The 22131-nt window shown below is 37.3% G+C and overlaps 1 protein-coding gene across 5 annotated transcripts in view; it reads left to right on the top strand.

The window, feature by feature from the left end:
- The window catches only part of GRIA2 (glutamate ionotropic receptor AMPA type subunit 2), a 97797-nt gene that overhangs the window by 25898 nt on the left and 49768 nt on the right, over positions 1-22131 (top strand). For all 5 annotated transcript variants that reach the window (XR_006166996.1, XM_042807631.1, XM_042807629.1 and 2 more), the window contains exon 3: positions 17959-18198. Coding sequence is in view for 4 of the 5 variants with exons in the window: in XM_042807631.1 (XP_042663565.1) it covers positions 17959-18198 (240 nt within the window). In the remaining variant the exon portion in view is untranslated. The remainder of the gene's footprint in view (positions 1-17958; positions 18199-22131) is intronic.

The following is a 22131-nucleotide window of genomic DNA, read 5'->3' as shown; positions in this document are numbered from 1 at the left end:
TCACTGGTGTTAGTTTTCTCAGTGTATATATCACTGGAGTTTCCATCTGTAAGGATTCTGCCCCACGTTCTTCTTGTGAGGTAGCATTTGATACGATTTCCTTACTATCACTGTAATATTTTACTTTGGAGTAAAGGGTGATACAGTCTTTACATTTTGGAAAACCCTGCTGAGAAGGCTATTCAAGGTGAGTCATCACTCCCCTTTTCCATTTCCCTAGTTTGTAGTTTTCATAGACTCATTGCAAATTTCTGCTTATGTAAATAAAAATCTTGACAGAGAGGCTAGCATTTCCTATGCTACTTAACAGGGTTGATGCTCTTAGCTGCTTTCCTCTTTCACACTGTTTGCATCTGACCTAATGGCCTCTTTTGTCATTAGCTTCCTACGAAGTGATCTACATTTTGCTGTGATTTGGTAAAAGCTGGCATACACTGCCAACTCAGAACTCACGAGTTGGGATTTAAAGGGCTTTGATGGTTTCCTTTCTGAGACTGCCATGTACTAGCCTGTTACTCACAGTGACTTTATCTACCATAGGTCCTTTAAGTATTTAATACTCTTTTTCTGAGTGTAGTCAAAATACCAGAAAGCACCAAATTCACTGCAAGCCTTGTCTTTGCAAAGGACCATTAAAAAAAGATTGCTTTTCTCCTCTGAATGACCAGCCAGCGTTTGGATTGAGCATTTAGTAACTTCTGTGAACTTGTTACAAGGATCTGGTCACAGAGAGATAGGCTTTCCTGAAATGCTTGCTCTTTTGGGTCTTGATTCTGCTCTTTTGGATCTTAATTCTGTTCACAGTACACATATAATTTTTTTTTTTTTTCACTGAAAGCACTCAGCTAAACCACTCAAGAATGCCTCCACTTTGATAAAGAGGCTGAAATGTGCCATACATTAGAAGATGTCTCTTCACTAAAGATTATATGGTGGTTCTGCCATGACATTTGTAAATAGAATAGATTTTCCAATGATAGATAGCCCAGGCCTGTGAACATAAAGGGAAGTCTTTCTTTAATTTCTTCTGTTGTAAGTCACCCCTAGAAGGACTTCCGTTAATAATTTCTAAGGTGTTAGTCCCACTGTCGGTTTTAATGCTGCTTAAAAATATAAAAGAGCTCTTTTGCTCTTCTTGTATTGTCATTGCCCCAGTCTCTCATGTAGGTGCCCTATTTAATCTGCTAGAGTGACTCATCTAGGTGGTGCTGGCATCATGATGCAGACTAGTCTTTTCCTGTATTGTAAAGCAAAGACGTTACTTCCTTGTGCTTGGTGTCATTATCAAATAGTACAAGTTCTGCACAGTTTCAGGTAATTGCAAATGCCAGTTGGCAGGGAGCTTAACCATTCAAGGGGCAAAGAATTATAGGGCTGGGCAGTTTTTGCTGCTGAAACTGAAAGTGGTTGAGGTCATGCCGTATTAAAGTGAGACAGAAAAGCAGTGTATGTGGGACTTTCAGTTGAAGAACACCTTTGAGAACAGCAGCTTGTCAGCAATGACACAGCATTCTTTCTAGCTACAGTACAGAAAGAGGAAGGAAAGGGACACCTTCAATGGTTAAGCTCTTTGGCATGAGAAAACACCAAGGAAATTAAGTCCTTTAACTGGATAAATTACACTTTTCCAGCAACGATTTTTCACTTGTTATTTCTTGGCTTTGCCTTCACCTTTCACAGAAAAATTTTTTTTCTTTCTTTCTTGTTTCATCTGCCTCGCTCTTTCCATTTGCAGTTAACAGTTTTACCTTTCTTTACTGACTTTTCCTTCTTTACTTATAGAAGGTTGTATTAGCTCAGTCATCCTTGTGATAAACATCCTCATACTGTGGAATAAGATACATCTAATGCTACTGAAAAAATAAAAAATAGAGAAGCTTGTACAGTCTGCTGTGAGAACATTAGGGCACAAGTCTTCTTTGATCTATGCTATGCTGTATTGATTTAACTTTTAGTTCACTAATTAATACTATGACTGTTTGGCCTTTACTACAGCCTTTGAAAGCAAGTCTAATATTTCAGCTAAAATTCTTTTACTTGTAGTGAAGACTTCATTTCTTAAGGAGTATTCCAGAATAAGAGTGCCCACTGAAAAGAGTGTCATTAATTCTGGTACAATTTGTGCTGGTAATAACTCTATAAATACAAGTTCTTAGATAATTTTTTTGTTTCTTTCAAAGTTGGCCATTATTTTAAGGTACTGGAAAGGTACCTTATTTTTTTTCCAAATACCTCTCTGTGAAATGTTCCTGAGTGCTTAATCATAAAACCCCACCAAGTGAAAGGTGTTGCTGATCCTGTGCAGTAACTGCAGTTTAGCATCCCTTAATGATAACATGTAGATTAGAAGACTTTCCTTTTGCAGTGATTGAAACTCTGAGGTTGTCGACACAGCCATACACAACAAAAATTAGGATGGCTTAACTAAAGTCATAAAGTTAATGTGAATTTTAAAACGTCCCAGCAAGGGCATGCTCTGGTCAGCTAGACCCCCTTCATTTCTGTATGTTAGAGCCTAAAAAGAATTCTAATGTACTTTATGTCATTTAAAGTTACTGCTTTCATTGTTTAGCTCCTGTAGTGGGTGTGAGGCTCCATGATTGGTGAAAGTTTCTAATGGGAGATGCCAGTGGGTCAAAGACATGATCCTGCCCTGGAGATGAGAAGATTTTTGCAGTATTGGTCATGTCAACTGCCTGTGCTTTTGTATAAAACTGGTAGGAAGTTTTTTGGATCCAGTCAAAAAGTTGGCCTTACGGGCAACTTAGAACTCAACACTTACTGCAGCACTACCATTGTAATAATAGAGAGGACTGAAAAAATTAAAAAAGGACAAACAAAGAAGCTGAAAGTAAAAGAAAATTAACCATTACACCATTCTTTGAATAATTAATTCTTTAAATCATTGTTTTAATGCTCACAGCCTGAGTTGGCCCAAAAGAAATCTGAGACAGAGTAAACTTTTTAATGGAGTATGTGTGATAAATACAGGCTGAGTCGCTTTTTTACATGAAAGATAAATAATGTTTGAGATACCCTTTGCCTAAGGTACTTAGCATGTGCTTGCTCCAAATTTGACTTCCACAGTTGTCATTTGAATTTCTCAAGCAAAGCTGTGAATATTTGTACTTACATTAAAAAAGTAGTCTATCATCTCCCATATTTGTGTGAAGCAGGTTAAACCTTTTGCCATCAACAGTGTTGCTTCACCTTTTATGTTGTATCCCTGCTCCATATTGTTTTGAACTTTAATTTTACTATTTCAGCATTGTCATGTGGAATACAATGCTATATTTCTCTGAAAGCTCATGTAATTGGGCCTACTTAGAGGAAATAATTCATTAATTTTAGGTAAAGTCCCTAACTAGCACATTTTACAGCACATTCTACCTTTCAAACTAGTAAGAAAAGCATTATAAAGTATTTTATATTTTTAAGCACAAAAAATGCATACCTCCTTTGAGATTAGCACCTATATAATGAATGATACATCTGCAGCATTTTAATATACATGATATTTACCTAAGTAATTAAAAACAAAAAGTAGTCCCTTTGCTTTGTAAATATTTTAAAATTGTCTTTTGAATATACAAAATATAACTTACATGTTTCATGCAGATTTCATAGTCATGAAAACAGATCTGATTTTTATTTTAGGACAGCATAATTAACCACATTTTTTCTTGGCACAATTTTCTGCTTAGATGACTTTTAAGATACTATAAAGTAGTGACTTCAAGCTTTAGGATACTGTATTGAGCAGAAAAAGAGGAGAGGCTGTGCCTTATTTCTGGCTTCCAGCAGCCTTTGGTTTTGTTTTTTTTTTTTTTTTTTCCCCTTCCCCATGTTCTTTTTCACATCATCTTTCAAGATACTTTATGATTTATATTTACATGCGCAGTAGTTTGCTTAACTATATTTTTTTGTCTGTAATGCGTGTACTTTAAAAAAAAAAACCTGTAAATATGCATTTTCTTATGATTTGCCAGTTAAATATAAAACATGCAGGCTGCTATAAAAATACTTTTATTTGATTTGCATTTTTATCACCAGCCAAATTAAAAGGGAACAGTTCCTATATTCACTTCTGCTGTACTGAATTCAGTTCAACAGTACGGACTAACGGTGCAGAAAAGTTCTGCTGAGGGAAGGGATCTGCATATAAATTGATCAAGACATGTGATTTAAGTGTCTTATAAAGGTTCCAAATTTTTCGACCATTCTGAGAGTTTGTCTCCATGGTAAGGGTTGATGAGGTATTTGACTAGCATTTATTTGACAGAAGATAGCAGCAAAATGCATGTTATCTTCTCTGTTATTTATCATTGTCTAAACAGATTTATGCTCACTGTTACATAAAATATCTTAGTAAAGCTAAGGACTGTAAAAATGCAACTTTGTCCTGGATTCATTAAAAACAAATACATCTGTGCACAGAATTGCTCTGCCGGATGCTGTAAACTCTCAGCTGTATAGAACCCTTGGTTTCGGTGAGCTGACTGGCGAACTGCATTTTCAGCGGGGTTTACTCGGGTGTCTGGGAGGTGTGGTGGGTTGTACGGGGACTCCAGCCCTGGCAGCTGAGGGCGTGTTGGGCGCAGAGCCCCATCCTGTGGCTCTTTGAGCGGCGCTGGCCCGCTGAGCCGCAGCGGATTGCTCCCAGGGTTTCTGCGGTAGAAAGGTTTTCTATCCCTGTGAAGAGCGGGGCTTCCCTTTTTCCAGTACAGAGCCGCTCTGCGTCCTGCAGTGGTACGTTGAACTAATCAAGGGCTGTTTGCACAATGGAGAGAGTGAGCTTGGATTATTAAGCTGCTCGCGTTTGATCTGCTTCCTGTTTCGGTAAATAGCAAAACTTGCAATGACTCCAATGAGAATAAGGTTAAGCTGTTACTCTATTTCATATGTTTGCATAACAAAACGGTAGTTCTTGCACATATTTCCTATGATAATTTCAGGTACTGAAACGCCAGCTCTTCTCAAGACAACTCTGAAAATGGCTTTGTTTTCTGTGTTTCATAGAGGGTGAACCGAGTCACTTCTGGTTTTCAGGGCAAGGCATTTCACAGTATCTCCAAAAATGGATACTTGATGAAAAGGTGAAAGAGCTGGGGGGAAAAAAAGATAAAAATCCCAACACCGTTTTATGTAATAGGTTCAGCTAGATGATATACAACATTTTTAATGTGCCTTAATGTAGGGAGCAGCAAAAAAGAAAGTCTTTCTGTGTTTGACCCTTTTCTGATTTATGAAGCATTAGAGGGTACCTGTGATCCATCAGCAAACTGGCAGTGTTTGAAATACAGGAGCCTTTCTGTCGATTTGTGGTCGTTGAGGGGATGAAGCCTAGGAAGCTCAGAGGACTTGTTGAAATGGATTGCTCCTAGACAGGTGGAGAGCAAGGGAGGAGGACTGCATTAATGGTGAAGGTATAGTTCACAGGCAGAGCCATTCTGAAATAAGAACCTTGGAAGATCCAAGACTGGGGAAAACCTGTGAGCCAAAATTTTCAGGTTTGCCTCACTGACAAGTGAGCCAGAATAAGTGAGATTTTGATTCCATACTGATGACTTTGTTTCACAGGAAATTGGAGAATGAATTTGCTGTTGGTCAGACACTGTAAATTTGTCCTTTTAAATGCATCATCCTTCTTCTTTGGTTTATATCACTGTCAATGAGCTTTAGATCAGGCCATGTTCTCCAAAGGGAAATGTTTTTAAACAGTACTCAATGTAATTAAGTATTTTGTCATACGCAGTTGTTGTGCAGAATTTCTGTTTTTTTCTTGTAGTAAACTCTGAGTAAATTTCTACAATGGAACCGACATCGAATATGTTATTAGAAGAGCTGATTTCAGCTTTATCAAACGGGTTGTGAATTCAAGTGAAAGAACACACACCTGTGCTTTAGTGGTGGCTTGCCACCTAGGATGAGCCATATGGTTAAGTAAGTGTTAGGGAACAAACTAGGTGGCATGCCACAGCTGAGGTGCAGGCATGCCCTTCACTTCACTGCGTTGCATGCCATATGCTACAAAATGCTGTACTTTGTTCCATTACATGCTGATCAGGTGTATTTATAGAAGCTATTTTAAAAGCCTGATGCTGTACACGTTAGAATGCTGTATGTGCAAAAACTGATTGCTCCGGGCAAACAGTGTGAGCCGCTAGATTACCCTAAACAAACTTATCATAATATAGGTAGTATTTCAGTTAAATACAGTAAGTGTGGCTTATGGAGATAAGTAGTATTTGGAATAATCATCATTTGGAATAATCTGAATGTTGTTTCCTGATCTAACTATGGAAAAATACTAAAATAAACAAGCATACAAACCCCTCAGCCATATTATCCAAAATTTGAAATAGCTACTGAATTTCAAGTAGGGGAAACACTAGAAAGAATATTCTTCCCTTCAATATTAGGATAGAGCAAAAAGTCTTAGTGAACTGTGGCAGTTGATCAAGCAGCTGTTTCTTAGCTATGAAATTTGTGGCCTTCATCAGTGAAAGTATATAATGCCTGTGTCATTCAAAACTTGGTCATTCTGATATTTCTGTGAGTAGGGAAGAAATATTTTCAGTCTACAAATAAAACCAGTTTGATTTGCCAAAAGTAACAGAGGATGTCAGTAAAGCTGAGGCACAGTAATTTTTAAAATTGTATGAGCTCAGTGGTGGTTTATAGTTCTGAAGTCTAATTATTCAGGACTGGACTACTCTACTTGCAATGCACAGCAGCTACTCCAGCTGGCTTGTGCTAGAAATTTTAAATAGCCGCTTGTAAGTATAACAAATCAGTCATGACACCCAGATCATGACACTTGTTTGGAAGTCATGAGTTTTTAAAAATAACAGGCGAGAGGAGAGGTAATATTTTGTTGAGAAGTGACACATTTAGGATTATTTAAATCAAATAGGACTTCAAACAAAACACCAAACCAAACACTAATGGTAGGACTATGCAACATGTCAGTGTGGGTAAACAGAGTATCTTTTGTTTGTTACTTAGTTTGGTTTTGTTTTTGTGGGAACTGGTGTAACTTGTTCATGTAATAATGTGAAAAGTTAAGTACCTGCTAAGAACAGGGAGTTAAAGAAGACCTGAAGCTTAATACTTCAGTTCTTGGGGTAAACTCCTTCTGAGAATGTTGTCAGTGAAAGAACCCAAAATACTCAATTGACACTAAATTTACACAGCCCAACGTAACAAGTTCTAGTGGTATGCCATCATATAAAATTTTACTTCTGCCCAAATGGAAATATGTTTTTCATACCTGCTGAATATACATGGATGCCTCCACTTGAGTGGTTCAGTTTGGATGAAGAATGGTTTTTTTCTGTGAAGGAATCTTCCTAATCAACCTTGCCTCTACTGCTTGGTTCTTATTATGGTGTGGTTCAGGACCACAGGGAACACATTTTTTTGAATTAAACTCGAGTGGAGGATCTGTTTCTTGAGTTCCACCAATGCACTCAAACTGCTAGTGGGCATTTAGTCCATGGGGATGACCTAAAGTTAGCCCCAAAGTAAAACCGCTGAAACCCATATATTCAGTTTTCAATACCAACTTTCCATTCTACCGATGTGCGCCCAGGGCGGCGCACTGCTAGCTAACGTACAGGTAGTTGAAGGCACAGCACGAATGACCAGAGCACAGTATGTGTTATGAACAGGTCTTCATGTGGCTGGGGCATTCAGACTAGATCTTTAGTCTGCCCCTTTGATTTGCAGTGAAGGTGGTAATTTTTTCTTCTGCTGGCAGTGATCTGTTTCTAGGGGCCTTAGCATTGACTGCTTTAAGTTGATGCATCTCCGTAAACATGCAGTTTTCTGGAAGGACACTATACTAAATACTTTTTTTCTGATACCTCGAACAAAGGAGAAGAGCATTTTCATTTCTGTGATGTAAATGTGCCTGGAAAAGACTGTTGTTTTGACTAAATCTGTGTCTAGAAGCTCTTAATAAACAGGGTCAGTTTCAGGTGACTGCTTATAAGGGAAATCACAAAGCTTTATTTGCTTTACTAAAGCAAATCTACCAAATAGTATTTACTAAATAGTGTTGGTAAATATTTTAATGATTGCTTATCTCAGTTAAATTATGATAAAACATAAAACTAAATCCTTACGGTGAAAAAGCTCATTTCCCAGAAATGAGTCACAGATCTTATATGCACAGCAGTTTCCTGACATGGAGACCTACTTTGTTCAGCTAAAAGAAAAGGTATGGTTTGAAACTGTAAGGCTGTATAATGGCTTTTTTTTTTTTTTTTTCCCTTTTTTTTTTTTTGTTTTGTTGTTGTTATGATAACTTGGGCTCACCACAGAAACAGAGTTAAGGTGAGTGAATGGCATATTTTTATAAAACCCGATCTAGTAATACTGTAAGCCTCTGCAAAGCTTTTATACTGTGAGAGGGCACACATAATATAACAGGAGGTTTGCTGTAGGGAACTTAAAGGCCCAGAAACTGTGACCCTCAGACACTATCACAGTGCTGAGTGGGAATCTGTTTTCACACTGTATTAGACATTGGACACGTTCCCTCTACAAATTATTTTATTTTTAGATTGATGTAGTGTATGTGCATGTCTGCACATAGCATGCAGTACAATGTAGGTGCTCAAAATCCCTTAGGCAATAGAGGAATAACCTAGAGGTTAAACAGTGTAAAACTTCACCTAAGTTAATTAGCCCTGCCTCTGTGAGATCTGAACACAGGAGGAAAAGATCTGGAACTGTAATTTCAGTCACAGTGAAGCATATATGGTAATATTTTCCACTCTGAAGGATGAATCACTGCTTTGTTAAGTAACTGACAACGATACGCTTTATCACATCTTTGTAAGTTTTGTTTAACAAGAATTTATTACACCAGTGCTAAACTGAATTTTCCTAAATAGGGGCTAAAAAGTTAGAAACTTTTAATGCATTTTGAAAAGCATCAAGTTGTTAGAGATTAAAGGCACTAACAAAGGAGAGGCAAGGAATATCAATTTTCTTCCTGTGCTCGCAGTGAGTACCCATTTTACTTTATCGTTTTAAAGCTCTTCGTGCTATTTTATTTTTTAATAACTTCTTCTGTAAATGACAAAAGTCATATAATCAGGACAATAAGCTGTTCACTAGGGTGTCCTAACTAAGAGGATTTTACTACTTTTCTGATTTGTATTACTAATACTGTTTATTGAATGGTATTTGTATACTTCACAAATAAATAATGTTTCTGTTATTTCTGCAGTCATAAAAATAGGGCATGTAGATAGGAAGGTGTGTGCTGTGAGGGTTAGACCATTTGTAAATACAAATAAAGTCTGGGAATTAGGTTAACAGCTGATTAACCCAATGAATGTCATAAATCCGTAAGACATTACAGGAAACTGGACTGTATTTGGAATTGCAGCCTAAAAAGCCACCAAAAAAAATCACATGAAAGTATAAGGTTGGAACAGTGCTGGGTGGAAGTTGTCACAGGTGGACGAGGCCCGTCATTTTTTTTATGAGTGGTAGAGGCTGTTAGAGCCAACACAGTGTTGGAAGTCGAGGTCTCTCGTCTTGCTTGGTGTTACATTTACATTTCATCATTAGTTTGTATGAGATTCCTCTCTGCAGAGCTATATTTATGGCAAAATTTTTAGTTAGGTGATTTAGTTTAAAATCAGGTTCAGCCATCTGAAGGGCCTGAGACCTTGGGGATAGGTGTGACGGGTCGTTTCAGTACAGCTGTGTGCTACAGTGCGAGCTACGCTGAAGTGACAAGGTGTAGGCTGGGCTGTGTTGGGTGAAGGGAGTCGTGTCCCAGTTGCAGCATTTCAGAGAGAGATATGTAAGCACTAAATGTCTAGGACTAAACATCTGACTTTCTCACAATTCAGTAGAATTATGTTGTTTGCACAAACTAAGAGCCTGGCCCTGAAAGAGCTGACTTCATGACTTGCAGCATGGCTCTGGAAAGCCAGTAGTCTTCTCAGATTTCTTTACCTGTTTCTACGTCTAGGAGGTAATACTTTGTCGGACACTAACAATTTTGTGTTAAAGCAAGGTTGTGATTGTGGGGAGAGGTACAAACACAGTCAGAAAGCCAGACAGGAAGATTTGCAAGGTGAGTTCTTAGATTTGAAGGAAATAAATGAGTTAAATTTTATGGAAATAAATGGAAATAACATAGTTTTTATTTGGGGTGGTGGGAAGAGAGAAAGAAGGGAGGCATGGGAGAGAAACTTCCTGAAGCATGTCCTAATTTTGAACACAACAGTTTTTTGGAGACAAATAAAGTTATTTCCGTTATTTAACAGAGTTTCCAGGTCACCAGACTCAGGATTCGGGGAGCATTCTATCTCCTTCAGCTGGCAGTAGTAGGGATTTAGACAAATACACCAGGATCCTAGTAGTTATGGGAAAAGCTGTGTAAGAGTTGTGTGGAATACGGGCAGTTTTTTTCATGAGAAGACCTGCACTGCATTTTAATTTTATTACAGGAATCTTATTTTATTCATAAAAGCGTAATTGTTTTAACGTGATTCTTTTAGTGGTGTTTGCAACGATTTCTTTTGCATCATGGTAATTGTCCTACAAATGAAAAAGATTTTCAAATGCTTACTGTACACAGCCAAGCAATATGTAATTGAATGTGACTGTCATTGAAACAGACTGTTTTTCTGACCTGTTGTTTCAATCTGAACATGATGTTTATTTACCACCTTCATTATTGCAGCATTAGCATATAGAGAAGCTGTGCCATATCATCATGTACTTTCCTAACAGATGGCCACTAACTTCTTGAAGGCATTTTTTGTACTTGCTTAAAATATCCCATATTGGCACAAAGTTTCTTTTCTCAGTGTGAAGTATGATTGACTGGTTGAAATAGATTAATCTGCCTCTCCTCTGGTCTTTGGGCTTGTTTTGTACTGCAGCAACCCAGGTTTTGACTCTCGTTTTGCACAATGATCAAAGCCACTTTTGCTAGTAACATGGCGTGCAAAGTTCCATTCGGTCACATAATCTCTGAGCAAACAGTTTAGGTTGTAGCAATAACTGAAGATCACATTTTTGCCAGAAAAGGTGGAAAAAAATCCTTTGTACCTGCTCTACCATAATCATCTTCTACAGGCATTCCAGCCTCAGGATTTAAATTTTACTTTCTTCCCTCTCTGAGGCTGAGAATTTCTCTAGTTGTCTCTGTGAAAAACTGAGACTCCCTTTCTGTTATGAATTGTTTGCTATCTGCCTGGCTGTTGCTCTGAGTTGTATTTTGTGCTTTAATGCTGAATGTACAGGTGAGGAACTCGTCAGTGAAGTATTTATGAGGTCCACTTTGTTGTTTTTTTTTTTTTGTGTGTGAGCTCAATATTCAAAATATTGGAAATATTTTGCTTATCTTTCCCAGTGAGGTCTGTTTTTTTTAACCATGATTTAGATGTGCACAATCTGCAAAGAAGAAAATGCACAGTTTAGATCAGTATTGTGAATGGCTATAATTCCAGGCATGCAGATTTTCTAAAATGCTCAAAATAAGATAAAAATCCACATTGATTTGTGCTTTAATTAAAAATTGCAAAAAGAGACAAAAAGGAATGTATTTTCTACGTAACTCAGTGTTTTGTTACGCAGAAATATAGGATATTTTTAGTTCTGGTTGCCACTGATGTTTTAATTGGCATTGATTTGCCTCTTAGCTTTGGTAAAGGTTATCTTGGGATTTTAAAATGCTATCCTTTATTTGGTTTCTGTGTCCATGTTTTACTGAATCTTAGCATGAAGTTTTGGTCTACTGTCTTAACTTTTGGTTCTTATGCTCTTCTCTGAGCCTTGAGGAACTGTGTTTTTCCAATTTTGGTTAGCCTACCATGGCCCTAGAAAAAGTAACTTCATCTCAAGTTGTGCTGTTTAAATACATACTCTTTCATGGTTCTAAACAACACTTCAGATGGACTTGTGTGATTCCCTGTGCCTTATTCACTCTTCGTGAAGAGAAGTTTACCCCTCACATCTAGAGGTAATAGTATAATCTAAATGGGTAATATTCACCATGCAGATTATATATAACATTACTACAAAAAAATTCTTTAGTCTATAAAAGTATGTACAATATGCTCTCTGCTATGCTGCAGTTTTTCTTAATGGCTTTGGAAGCAATCCATATTGTTATTTATTTTCATAATGATTTTATGATGCAGTTTGTCACACGTGAATTCTTTTGGAAGCTGTGGTTCTTGCTTATTTTTTTCTGCTTTTGAATTGTCTACTGACGTCTATTGATTGTGGTTCCTTTTTACTGTCTGCTTACTCTTAATAGCACTTTTCAGAAGTTGAAACTACCAACTGGGCATTCAGTTTCTGCAACTTGTTCATGGCTACTTCCAATTCACTACCAACTTTTCAGACCAACAAGCATTTCCTTTGTATTTTGGTCCTCTTTTGCAGTGCTTGACCCTTAATCTTTATAATTGTGCTGTATTTTCTTTCTCTTAGAAGTAAGAGAATGTTTATTCTATTGGGCACGATTAAATATTATGCACTGAAGGCTTATTTCCCTATGTTAATATTAAAATAGTTTTGTTAGCACTACAGTAAACCAAGTTAGTATAATAAAATAATGTATAAAGCCACATGAATACTAGACAGTATTTAAAATCTAAGCACTGAGTGACAAATATTTTCGCAGTCATTTTAAATTTACATCTTTGGACAGAAACCAAGTATCAAAACTCTCATATGAATAAAAATGTAGAAGTACTGGGAAAAGTAGAAGAATGTTAAGAGTCATAGAAACACTTTTTGGAAACTTACCTATATGCAGGTACTATTAGACATTTGTTTCAGTAAGTTAAATGAGCATTTTGCTAATTTTCTTTTCCCATTTGATTGTCCCTGAATGTAAACAATGATTAGGTTCATTACTCTGTCTTTCGAAAGGAAGAATTGGCTTAGGAAGAATTTATCAGGAATAGTTTTTAAGCATATGCATTCAAATGCAACTATTTTTAAGTGATTTTATGCCTCTAAAGATTCAGTTCTTCAGTCATGAAAATGAAGTGTCATTCCTAAACTGTCATCACTTCATTGTGTAAAACTTAAGCATATTTGTAATATTTTTATAAGTTGAATTTTCAAATGTACTCTTCAGTTGGCACTTTTTGAGTCAAAGATATAAGATAATTTGCATCACATGTCACTGACAAAATGGGATAGGGAAATGGAGAACGTGTGAAAGAGTGAAAGGTATGAGTGCATCATGGTAAAAAGGTCTAGGAAGAAACAGATGTAGTTAACAATGGAAGTGTTAATAATTGAGCAAGTAGTTTAGCCCTCCTTTGACAAGGCACCTTTTTCTCATTGCAGGCTTAAGCTTAATTTTGTTGCTGAACAAATCTGTGCCCTAAACTTTGGAAGAGAAGACTAGGATGCATTTTTAGTATTCTGGAAAACAATGTGAAACTAGGTTTTTGCCCGGCTACATTAGCAGAAGAACAAGGAGAAGTCAGATACTTAAAATACTTAATTCTTAACTGTAACAAAACCTTCTGGGAATTGTTGTTTCTCAGGTACCTTTAATTGTTAACCCCATTTCTAGGAATTCCCAGTTATTTGTCATTCTAGGTGAGTTTCTGTACAAAAGTGACCGCAAAATGAGGACCTTTTCTTGATAAGTAGGCCGTTGACTACTTCTAGAAAGGACAACATTAAGTGCAGAGAAAAACAGTTCATATAGAAGAGCTTGAAAGAAACGAATCTTGACAGTTGTTTCTAATGTCTGTAATAAAATAGATCTTTCATGTATCAATGGTTTATGAGTCCTAAACGTCATGATTTTTTTAATCTAATAACTGTGAACAGTTTGTGATTCACCATTATAAAACTAATGTCTCCCAACAATAACTACATGACTGTAGACTTAGACTAAGGTGGGAGTCCTGCCAAAACCAATTACACTTTCTGCATGATCCACTGGATTGCCATTATATATTTGAAAATACCATCCCTTCTTTTCCCTTCTGCACCTGAGAGACCAAATGTCCCAGAACAACTGCAAGCATTTGTTTCGAGACAAAGTCTAAATGCTTATTTTTAGCAAGTTTTTATTACATGATATAGGTGCCCTCCCACTTACATTTAGAGGAATTTCACACACAGAAGCACAGCACTCTGATTCTTCAATGTATGACTGTGACACTGATCACTGCAGATGAAAATTTATTTTTACCTGGATTAAAGTTGATCCCGATTTTCTGGCTGACCCACATAACTTAATATTTGCTAATGTGTGTTATGTCCTTACTTTCAAGATTTGTGTTAGAAAGAATTTTTATCTCACATCCAGGGGGCCCTTGTTGGATTAAATGGGGGTTTATATCTGTGTGGCAAGTTTCATAATAATTTTTAAAATAAAAAATGTTTTTGCTTTTATCATATAATTTGTCAGGGTTGTGTACACGTGTGGTGGAATTCAGCATTTAAGCTGCAGCTCCTATAAGTAACTAGAACTGCAGTGACTTGATCTACCCAAGTAGAGGTGGTGCTTTTTACTTGTCTCTCTGTGCGGGAGAGGAAATCAAAATTCCAGTTTTACCCACCTTCCCCATAAGAAGACACAGACATGTAAGGACTGATGATTTACCAGGTATAAAGATTATTAAATGGAGAGCCATTCGCTGTGTTTATCCAGAACTGTGTTTTGATCAATAGGCAGTAAATAACTAGAGAAGAGGGGTGATAGGAGTTTGTGTCATGTCAGGGATGATGTTTAGTTTGAAAGAACAGCTGTTGTCTTCTGGAGAGAGTGGACTGGATGGACGTTTGTATCACTGAAAAGGTACAGAATACCTTTGTCCATTCAGGCACAGGCCAGGGATATTAACAGGTTTGTCCTGTGGTTGGAAGGTGGAATAACACCTTTTACTCTGTCATGGGTTGACCCTAGCCAGCAGCCAAGCACCCACATGGCCACTCACTCGCTCCCCCCTGCCCCCAGTGGGCAGAGAATAGGAAATGCAAAAGTGAGAAAACTTGCGGGTCAAGATAAAGGCAGTTTAATAAATGAAGGAAAGAGAAAAAACAAGTGATGCAAAGGCAAGCACTCTCCCCTTCCCACAAGTGGACCAATGCCCAGCCAGTCTCTAAGCAACAATCACCTTGTAAGTCAGAGCCCCCTACCCACAGTTTTATGGCTGATCATGATGCTATATGGTGTTGCATATCCCTTTGACCAATTTAGGTCAACTGGTCTGCCTGTGTCCTCTTCTAACTCCTTGCCCACCCCCAGCCTACTGGCTGGGATGGGCAGAGGGAAAGAGAAAGCCTTGCTGCTGTGCAAGCACTGCTCAGCAATAGCTGAAACATTAGTGTGTTAGCAACAGTATTTTGGCCACAAATCCAAAACACAGCACCATATGGACTGCTATGTGGACAGTGAATGCCATTCCAGACAGACCCAGTACATGCCCACCCTTTAATTAGTCCCAATTCATGTTTGAAGCCTATCATAAGTAATCTGGGCTCTATTTGCCATCACAAATAATTATGGGTTTGGTGTGTTTTTTTTTTTTTTTTTTTGGTTGGTTGTGGGTTTTTTGTTTTTGTTTTATTTTTTTTCCCCAAGTGTAATGGTTTTTTAAATGGAAGATGAGATCTATTTAGTTACATGAGTTCAGGAGCCAGGACAGAGACTTAACTAAAACCACCCAATAGCATGGACAGATTGAACTTTATTACCTCTAAGATGTTTAGCCAAGGCCTGACAGGTCCAGATCTCCAGGTGTCAGGGAAGGGGAGGGAAGGATGGGGAGGAACCATGACAGAGACTGGAGTACAGTGTTCCAAAGACCCCAGCTTTTCCCTCTTAGGGGTGGCAGTAATGCTTCTGAGAAGGCACCACCTACGGTTTTCAAATTTTCTGGTACAGGTAGTTGGCCCTGGTTGTTGGCTGTTGTAGGTAGCGTTAATTTAGCTATGCCTGAAATCATTGGCTGGTGATAGAAGAAAAGCAGTTAGTGTTGCAGGAGATGGGATAGCATCCCAGGAGTCAGCAAAACTGGCATAAAACTTTTTTTTATTTTTCCGTGATCCTGGGATGACACTGTTGTTGTCTCTGTCATACTACAAGCAGCATTAAAATGGTTTAATACAGAAGATTACAGTAGTGTGCCAGTAACAGTCCTATGCAGAATTCTCACCCAGGGATCCAAATGTAAACTGGTGCTTCATTTTAATGTGCATTTTTTGAAGGTGGATTATGAGACATTAAGGCCTTTATTGTAGCAAGTTCAGAAAGTATTTAGCCTTTGCTGCAGATGGGAAACAATTGTTAATGAGCATGCAGGGAGGTGGTGAGTTGGTTTTGTCTCAGCGAGAGCATAGTGATTTGGAACTGAACAAGGAGTTCCAGTAACTTAAACAGAAAAGCTACTGGGAAAATTCACAGCCTTTTTCAGAAACGTTTGTTAAACATGAGCAGTGTTACACCCTTAATAAGCTTGAGATAAATACGGGAGCTTTACATAACGAATTGCAGTTGGAACAGAAGAGGTCTGACCACTGTGTACCCTAGCCCTGAAATACCTGCAGCGTCCTTTTGTAAAGGGGTATTACTCAAGTATTTTTAATCACTTGTATTCTCTCACCTAAGGTGAAATTCTGACCTAATTAAAGCTAATAGGTGATAACTGTTGAAACTGTCAGACTCAGAATTTCACCGATAGCTTAGGTGCTTTTAATTGGCTATAGAAATAATTAGGGTATGAGAGATGACTATGGTAGCAAAGATAGATAGGCAAAGCCAGGAAAAGAGAGTAGCAATGAATAATAACAGGCATAAAAGGATGTTTGTTTGTTTGTTTGTTTGTTTTTTAAATGAAGATGTGATCACTTTAAAAGAGAAAACATTGTACTAATATTAATTCAAATCTGAGAAAATTTTAAAAATAAGTCAACTTATTTTTGCCTTTATGTGAATTATATTCAAGGATTAGTGCACTAAATAGCTGGTCAAAATTAGCTTCAATTACACTGTGATTTCCATCTATAAGCAGGTCAGGTGTAGCAGGGATTGCAATGAGGCTGATGACGTTTTCTCCTGTTCAAGGTGACTTTGTGCAAACCAAATAATGCATAGGTGAGGAATGATAATTAATCAGAGATTAACATTTCCGTACTGTACCCTGGTTTTAGAACTAGTACAGCCTGCAGTGTCAAAGAGAATAAACTAGAAGAACTAGATCTTTTACACAGGCTGCAGTGGTCAGTAGCATTCATCAATAGGCTTGAATTGTCTCCAGTGATAAAAAGTGAATAATCAGCATGTTATTTACGTCTGTGAGGTTATTCTTTCTGCATCATGACCACAAGTGTCATCTAGAAGGACCAGCTTTTGCTGAGTCCTACAAAGCAGGCGTTAAATGCCTTCAAACGAAAGGGTTTTAAAGCAAATCACCTTCTTACTTTTCTGCTGTTAATAATTTGCTTCTAGTTTTGGCTTTATGTTTCCCCACATAGAAGGTTATTTAAGGTATTTTGCAAAAAGCTCGGTGAGTCTTGACCTGAGAGCAAATTTTTTTTTAACGTGACAAAAAATTACCTATTTCCATAATACTGTGTGTAGTCATAATGACTCATTTTATAAATCACAGCTGCCATAGATGTTTGCATCACTATTCTTTACAGTATAAATCACATTTAAGAATAACTTGTTGAGTTTTATTTCTAAATTAATCCCCTAGAAATGCGAACCACGTCTCTGATTTTTATTTGTTTTTGTTGCTGTTCCTAGTGGAAGTTTTATATTACTGGTTGGTAATATTAACTAATAATAATCCCTATAGCAGAGTATTACTGTTTTCTTCTGGTATTTATATGATCAGACGTTTTCATTATTTCTCATAAATATATACCTGATAGAGTTTGCAATAAATTTTCTTGAAAAAATTCTCCAACCTAATTGTTTTTCCTTCTCCTCCCTAGTCTGCTCCCAGTTTTCAAGAGGAGTCTTTGCTATTTTTGGATTCTATGACAAGAAGTCTGTAAATACCATAACTTCGTTCTGTGGGACTCTTCATGTCTCCTTCATAACTCCCAGCTTCCCAACAGATGGAACACATCCCTTTGTAATTCAGATGAGACCTGACCTCAAGGGAGCTCTTCTTAGCTTGATTGAATACTATCAGTGGACCAAGTTTGCGTATTTGTATGACAGTGACAGAGGTAAGATGTGGTACTTTTTATCTGCACACAGTGCTAGATGTATCTCACTGAAATGCTGAATTAGTATTAGAAAGGTAAACGAGGAAAGGAATATTTACCTGTAGAAAGTATAAGTGTAAGCTTAAATTTAGAAATGAGCTTTTGGGACAGAAAAATTGTTCAAATGTGAATGAAATTATTACAGTATATATTAACAGAATTGAAAGCATGTGCTGATAAGCAATGTGAGATTAATCACATGTTCTAAAACAGTTTCTACAAAAGATTTTTTCTTTTTTTTTTAAGAATCATCTGAGGAGAAGTAAAACCAGCTGAGCATGAAGGGCAATCTGCTACCACAGATTCACTCCACACATGCAAAATCAATAGTTGGGCACCAAACAAGAAAGAGTCTTGTATGCAGTCCCTGCTTCTTTGTAGACTGCTTTTGATAGTTACCCGAGTTCCTCTCCTCTGTTGAGCTTAGACTTTTTTTGTTGTTGATAAACCCAAATCCACTGCTTGCTTCAGTACAGCCTTCTCAAGTCCTATGCCCTTTTATGGCCATAGTAGTAATAATATAACAGTTTATGAACTGGGAAAAATCACTTGCAAATTGTGGTATATCCATTAGTTTTCGGAGAAGAAGCAGCATTATACAGAAGTGGGATTTTTTTGACTGCCCTTTCTGAAATACCAATATTGTCATTCTGTTTTTAGGTTCTCTTCACCTAGTAGTTCTTGACTAACTTTTCTATTCTTACCTTCTCCTCTTCCCTTTAAAAAGGCTCTTTTGTGACTCAACTGCATGTTCATTGGTCTGAGCTGAATATTCAGTTCATATTAAATGGTAAGATGCTGCTAGGTTTGAAGGATGGTTATACTATACCATGGTTTCTTGAGTAATGGGGTGGTGTTAGATTCTCTGCACTCTGATGCCATTTTATACATTATGTTGCTCAAAAGCTGAAGGGACCTCCTCGAGACAGTTCTTTATCACTGTTGCAAGCACTAAAGTTAGAAGAACTAATACTTGTATGTGGCCTCCAACAGAATGTCTTGTGGGATGATGAGCCCTAAGGCCGTTTCTCTGGCAGATCCTTTTCAAATTCACATTAGAATAAAAAAAAAAATCACTGCCTTTTTTAGAAAGGACAGATGTAAAACGACTTCCTTAGCTAATACTCTGTCAATCAGCTAGCAGCGTGCAGTATGTGACCTGCACGTAGACTGTATTTAGGGAATACTGAAAAGCACCTAGTTCTTGTGAGCTGCACTGCCTGAATCTGGGCAGGAGTAATGGAACAAAATTGTTATTTGTAGTCATCCTTTGGTTATACCTTTTTTTTTCATTTGTTTTAATTGTGTCAAGGCACCCCAGTGATAACAAGCTCCAAGGCATGAAGCTCCTACCTTTATGTTGGGTAAATTGTTGCTCCTCAGTGCTCCCACTGACTGCACAAGGTTAACCTGCAGAGTCAAGCAGTATGTAGTCAGCGACACTGACATCAAACCGAATACACAGGGTCCACAGTTCCTCTAAGCACTTTTGCATAGGTGTTAATGTAGTGACAATGACATATATTTAAGGAACGATACATAATTTTAAAAGTTTCCACCTTCAGGAGTGAGATAAAAAGGCAAAGCAAAGAAGCTTACTCTTCATTGAAGCTGGGAAAGATAATAGCAATTAGTTTGATGACTTATTCCAAAAGAATTACCTATTGCTACTTGTAGAATTCCTCTGTGGCTAGAGGCTGACTGGTTGAAGTGTAGGGCAATTTCATATCTCATTCCTGTTTATAAGGAGTGAGGCCATTCAGTGTCTGCGTGTCCAAGCTATTACTGGTTTAATATGGCAGTTGCTCTCATTAGTGTCCTTTACCCTCCTTGTCTCCTCACTAAACAGTGGGTTTTGGAAAAAGCAGTGATGTTACTGGAGGATTCTGTCTGTAACAGAATTGCTAATTTACTCAGCCTCTGTTCAGTCCTCCTTGTCAGAGCTCACCGAATTAAGAGTTTGTGTCATGATGACCAAAGAGGTTCAGGCATGTGAGGTTCTCAGAAGTATTTCTGCAGTTTAAAAAAAGCAACTGAAGTTGTTGGAGTTTTCTTCTCTGAAGAGTCCCATTTCTGTTGCCACTTTCCAGATACTTCCAGGTCCACAGAAGTGTTGCTGTGAATGCTTTTTTGTTTGTTGTTCTTTTGCAGTGTGTTATTGCCAGCAGAATGAACTAAACTGTATGGGGATGACAAATCTGCCACCTATAAAAAGCAGAAATCCAGGCAGCCTTTTGACATGTTTGCAAAGAGCACCCCAAAAAAAGGGAGTCCCTAGGAAAAAGGAAGATCTGAGGAGTAAATTATAGAAACCTTTTGTAATGGATAGTATTAACATTAATAGCCCTTATGCCTGAGATTCTGTTTAACTCAGAGGAAACATATAGACAGATTGGAGGACCTGAAATCTAGTAAATGAGATCTGAAACAATGATTCAGATTATACTTTTCCATTTGTGTTTTTTTTTTTGTGTGTCATTGTTTTTTAACTTTTAAATTACCATTTAAAATATTATTTTGAGGTATAGACTTATCTTAGTGCTTTTTAATGTTTTAAGATATTCCCTACATCTTTTAGTTTGTTTACACTAATTATCTTTTCCTTTCACCATGAGTTCTCCACATTTATCTTTAACATGTTAGAAATAGTTTATATGTACCTTTGGACTGTAGTTGTCTGTTGTTTTAAAATAAATACTGCATGACATACAAAACTTCCTATCAGTCTTCTTTAAAGACAACATAGAAAACCAGAACTATTTGAGATAATAGTTGAATTTATGCTTTTGGAAGCCTGATATTTTCTACCTTTGCTGATGACCAGTCTTGTATAGTGTTGTATGACATTACCCTTTTCACTGATAAAGCTGAATTGATAAACACTGATCAATCTTAATTTAATGATGTATATATAAACTATGAAACAAATTAATTCTTAGTGCTTTCTCTCTACGTTTATGGGCATAACCACTATTATTTCTCATGAGAGTTATACCTGAAGCTTCCTTTACATAGCAAGTCAGAAATCTGTCTCGAAGAAATGACTCCTGGTGCTCTGGGTTTCAAGGGAGATGAATGTGCAAAAATGTCAATTGGCTTGTGAGAAAGTCTAATTTTCTTTTTTTTTCTACAATACTATCTGCTATCCTTAAAATTGCTCTCTAGAATTATGTAGAATTCTCTGGTATGAATTTAAACATAACAAGTCTAATTCCTGTACTGTTGGAAATTGTTAAAACGGTATTTGTTGTATAGCAGAAATTAATTTCCAGCAGTAATTTTCAGGTTTCTTTACTCTGTTATTTAATCCTTGAAAAGGAAAACCAGCCAAGTAAAATCTTCACTGATTTTACAATATATTGCAGCCAGTTGCAGCTATCCAGACATTACAGTTTCCTGGCAGGAATGTGCCAAAAGGGTAAAATGGAAGCAAATTTCTGTAGGCTGCTTGTAGGTCTTAGCATTGAGCCTTCTTACCTATATGGAAAAATCTCAGCACATTGTCTTTCATAATCAGGGATATAACTGTAGGCAACAGAAATAACTCCATTAGCACCACTGCGGAACATGGGAATTTTACCATAGACCTCAGTGAAGTCTGGGTTTAAATACAGTACAGCTCAAGTGCTGAAAACAAAAGCAGTTCAATAACATCTTGCAATAAGCTGCTGATACTCTTGCCTTAATTGGATCACTTTTCCCCTAGATGACATCTTTCCAAGCATGTGGAATTCTAGCAGTGGATCAGTGAAACTGGCAAAATCCCATTCTGAAGAAGGTTGAAGCAAAACCTAAAAGCTGTCTTTACAAGGCTCTACCCTGATTCCTTGAAGCAATATAAATAGAAATTTCATGCAATAAGAACTGATTGGGCCCACACATACCTTAATTTCT

Source organism: Tyto alba, unplaced genomic scaffold (genome assembly GCF_018691265.1).
Source record: "Tyto alba isolate M040663 unplaced genomic scaffold, T.alba_DEE_v4.0 Super-Scaffold_6, whole genome shotgun sequence".
Lineage (NCBI taxonomy): Eukaryota > Metazoa > Chordata > Aves > Strigiformes > Tytonidae > Tyto > Tyto alba.
Note: the sequence above shows the minus strand (reverse complement) of the source record. Positions and strands in the feature narration are given on the sequence as shown.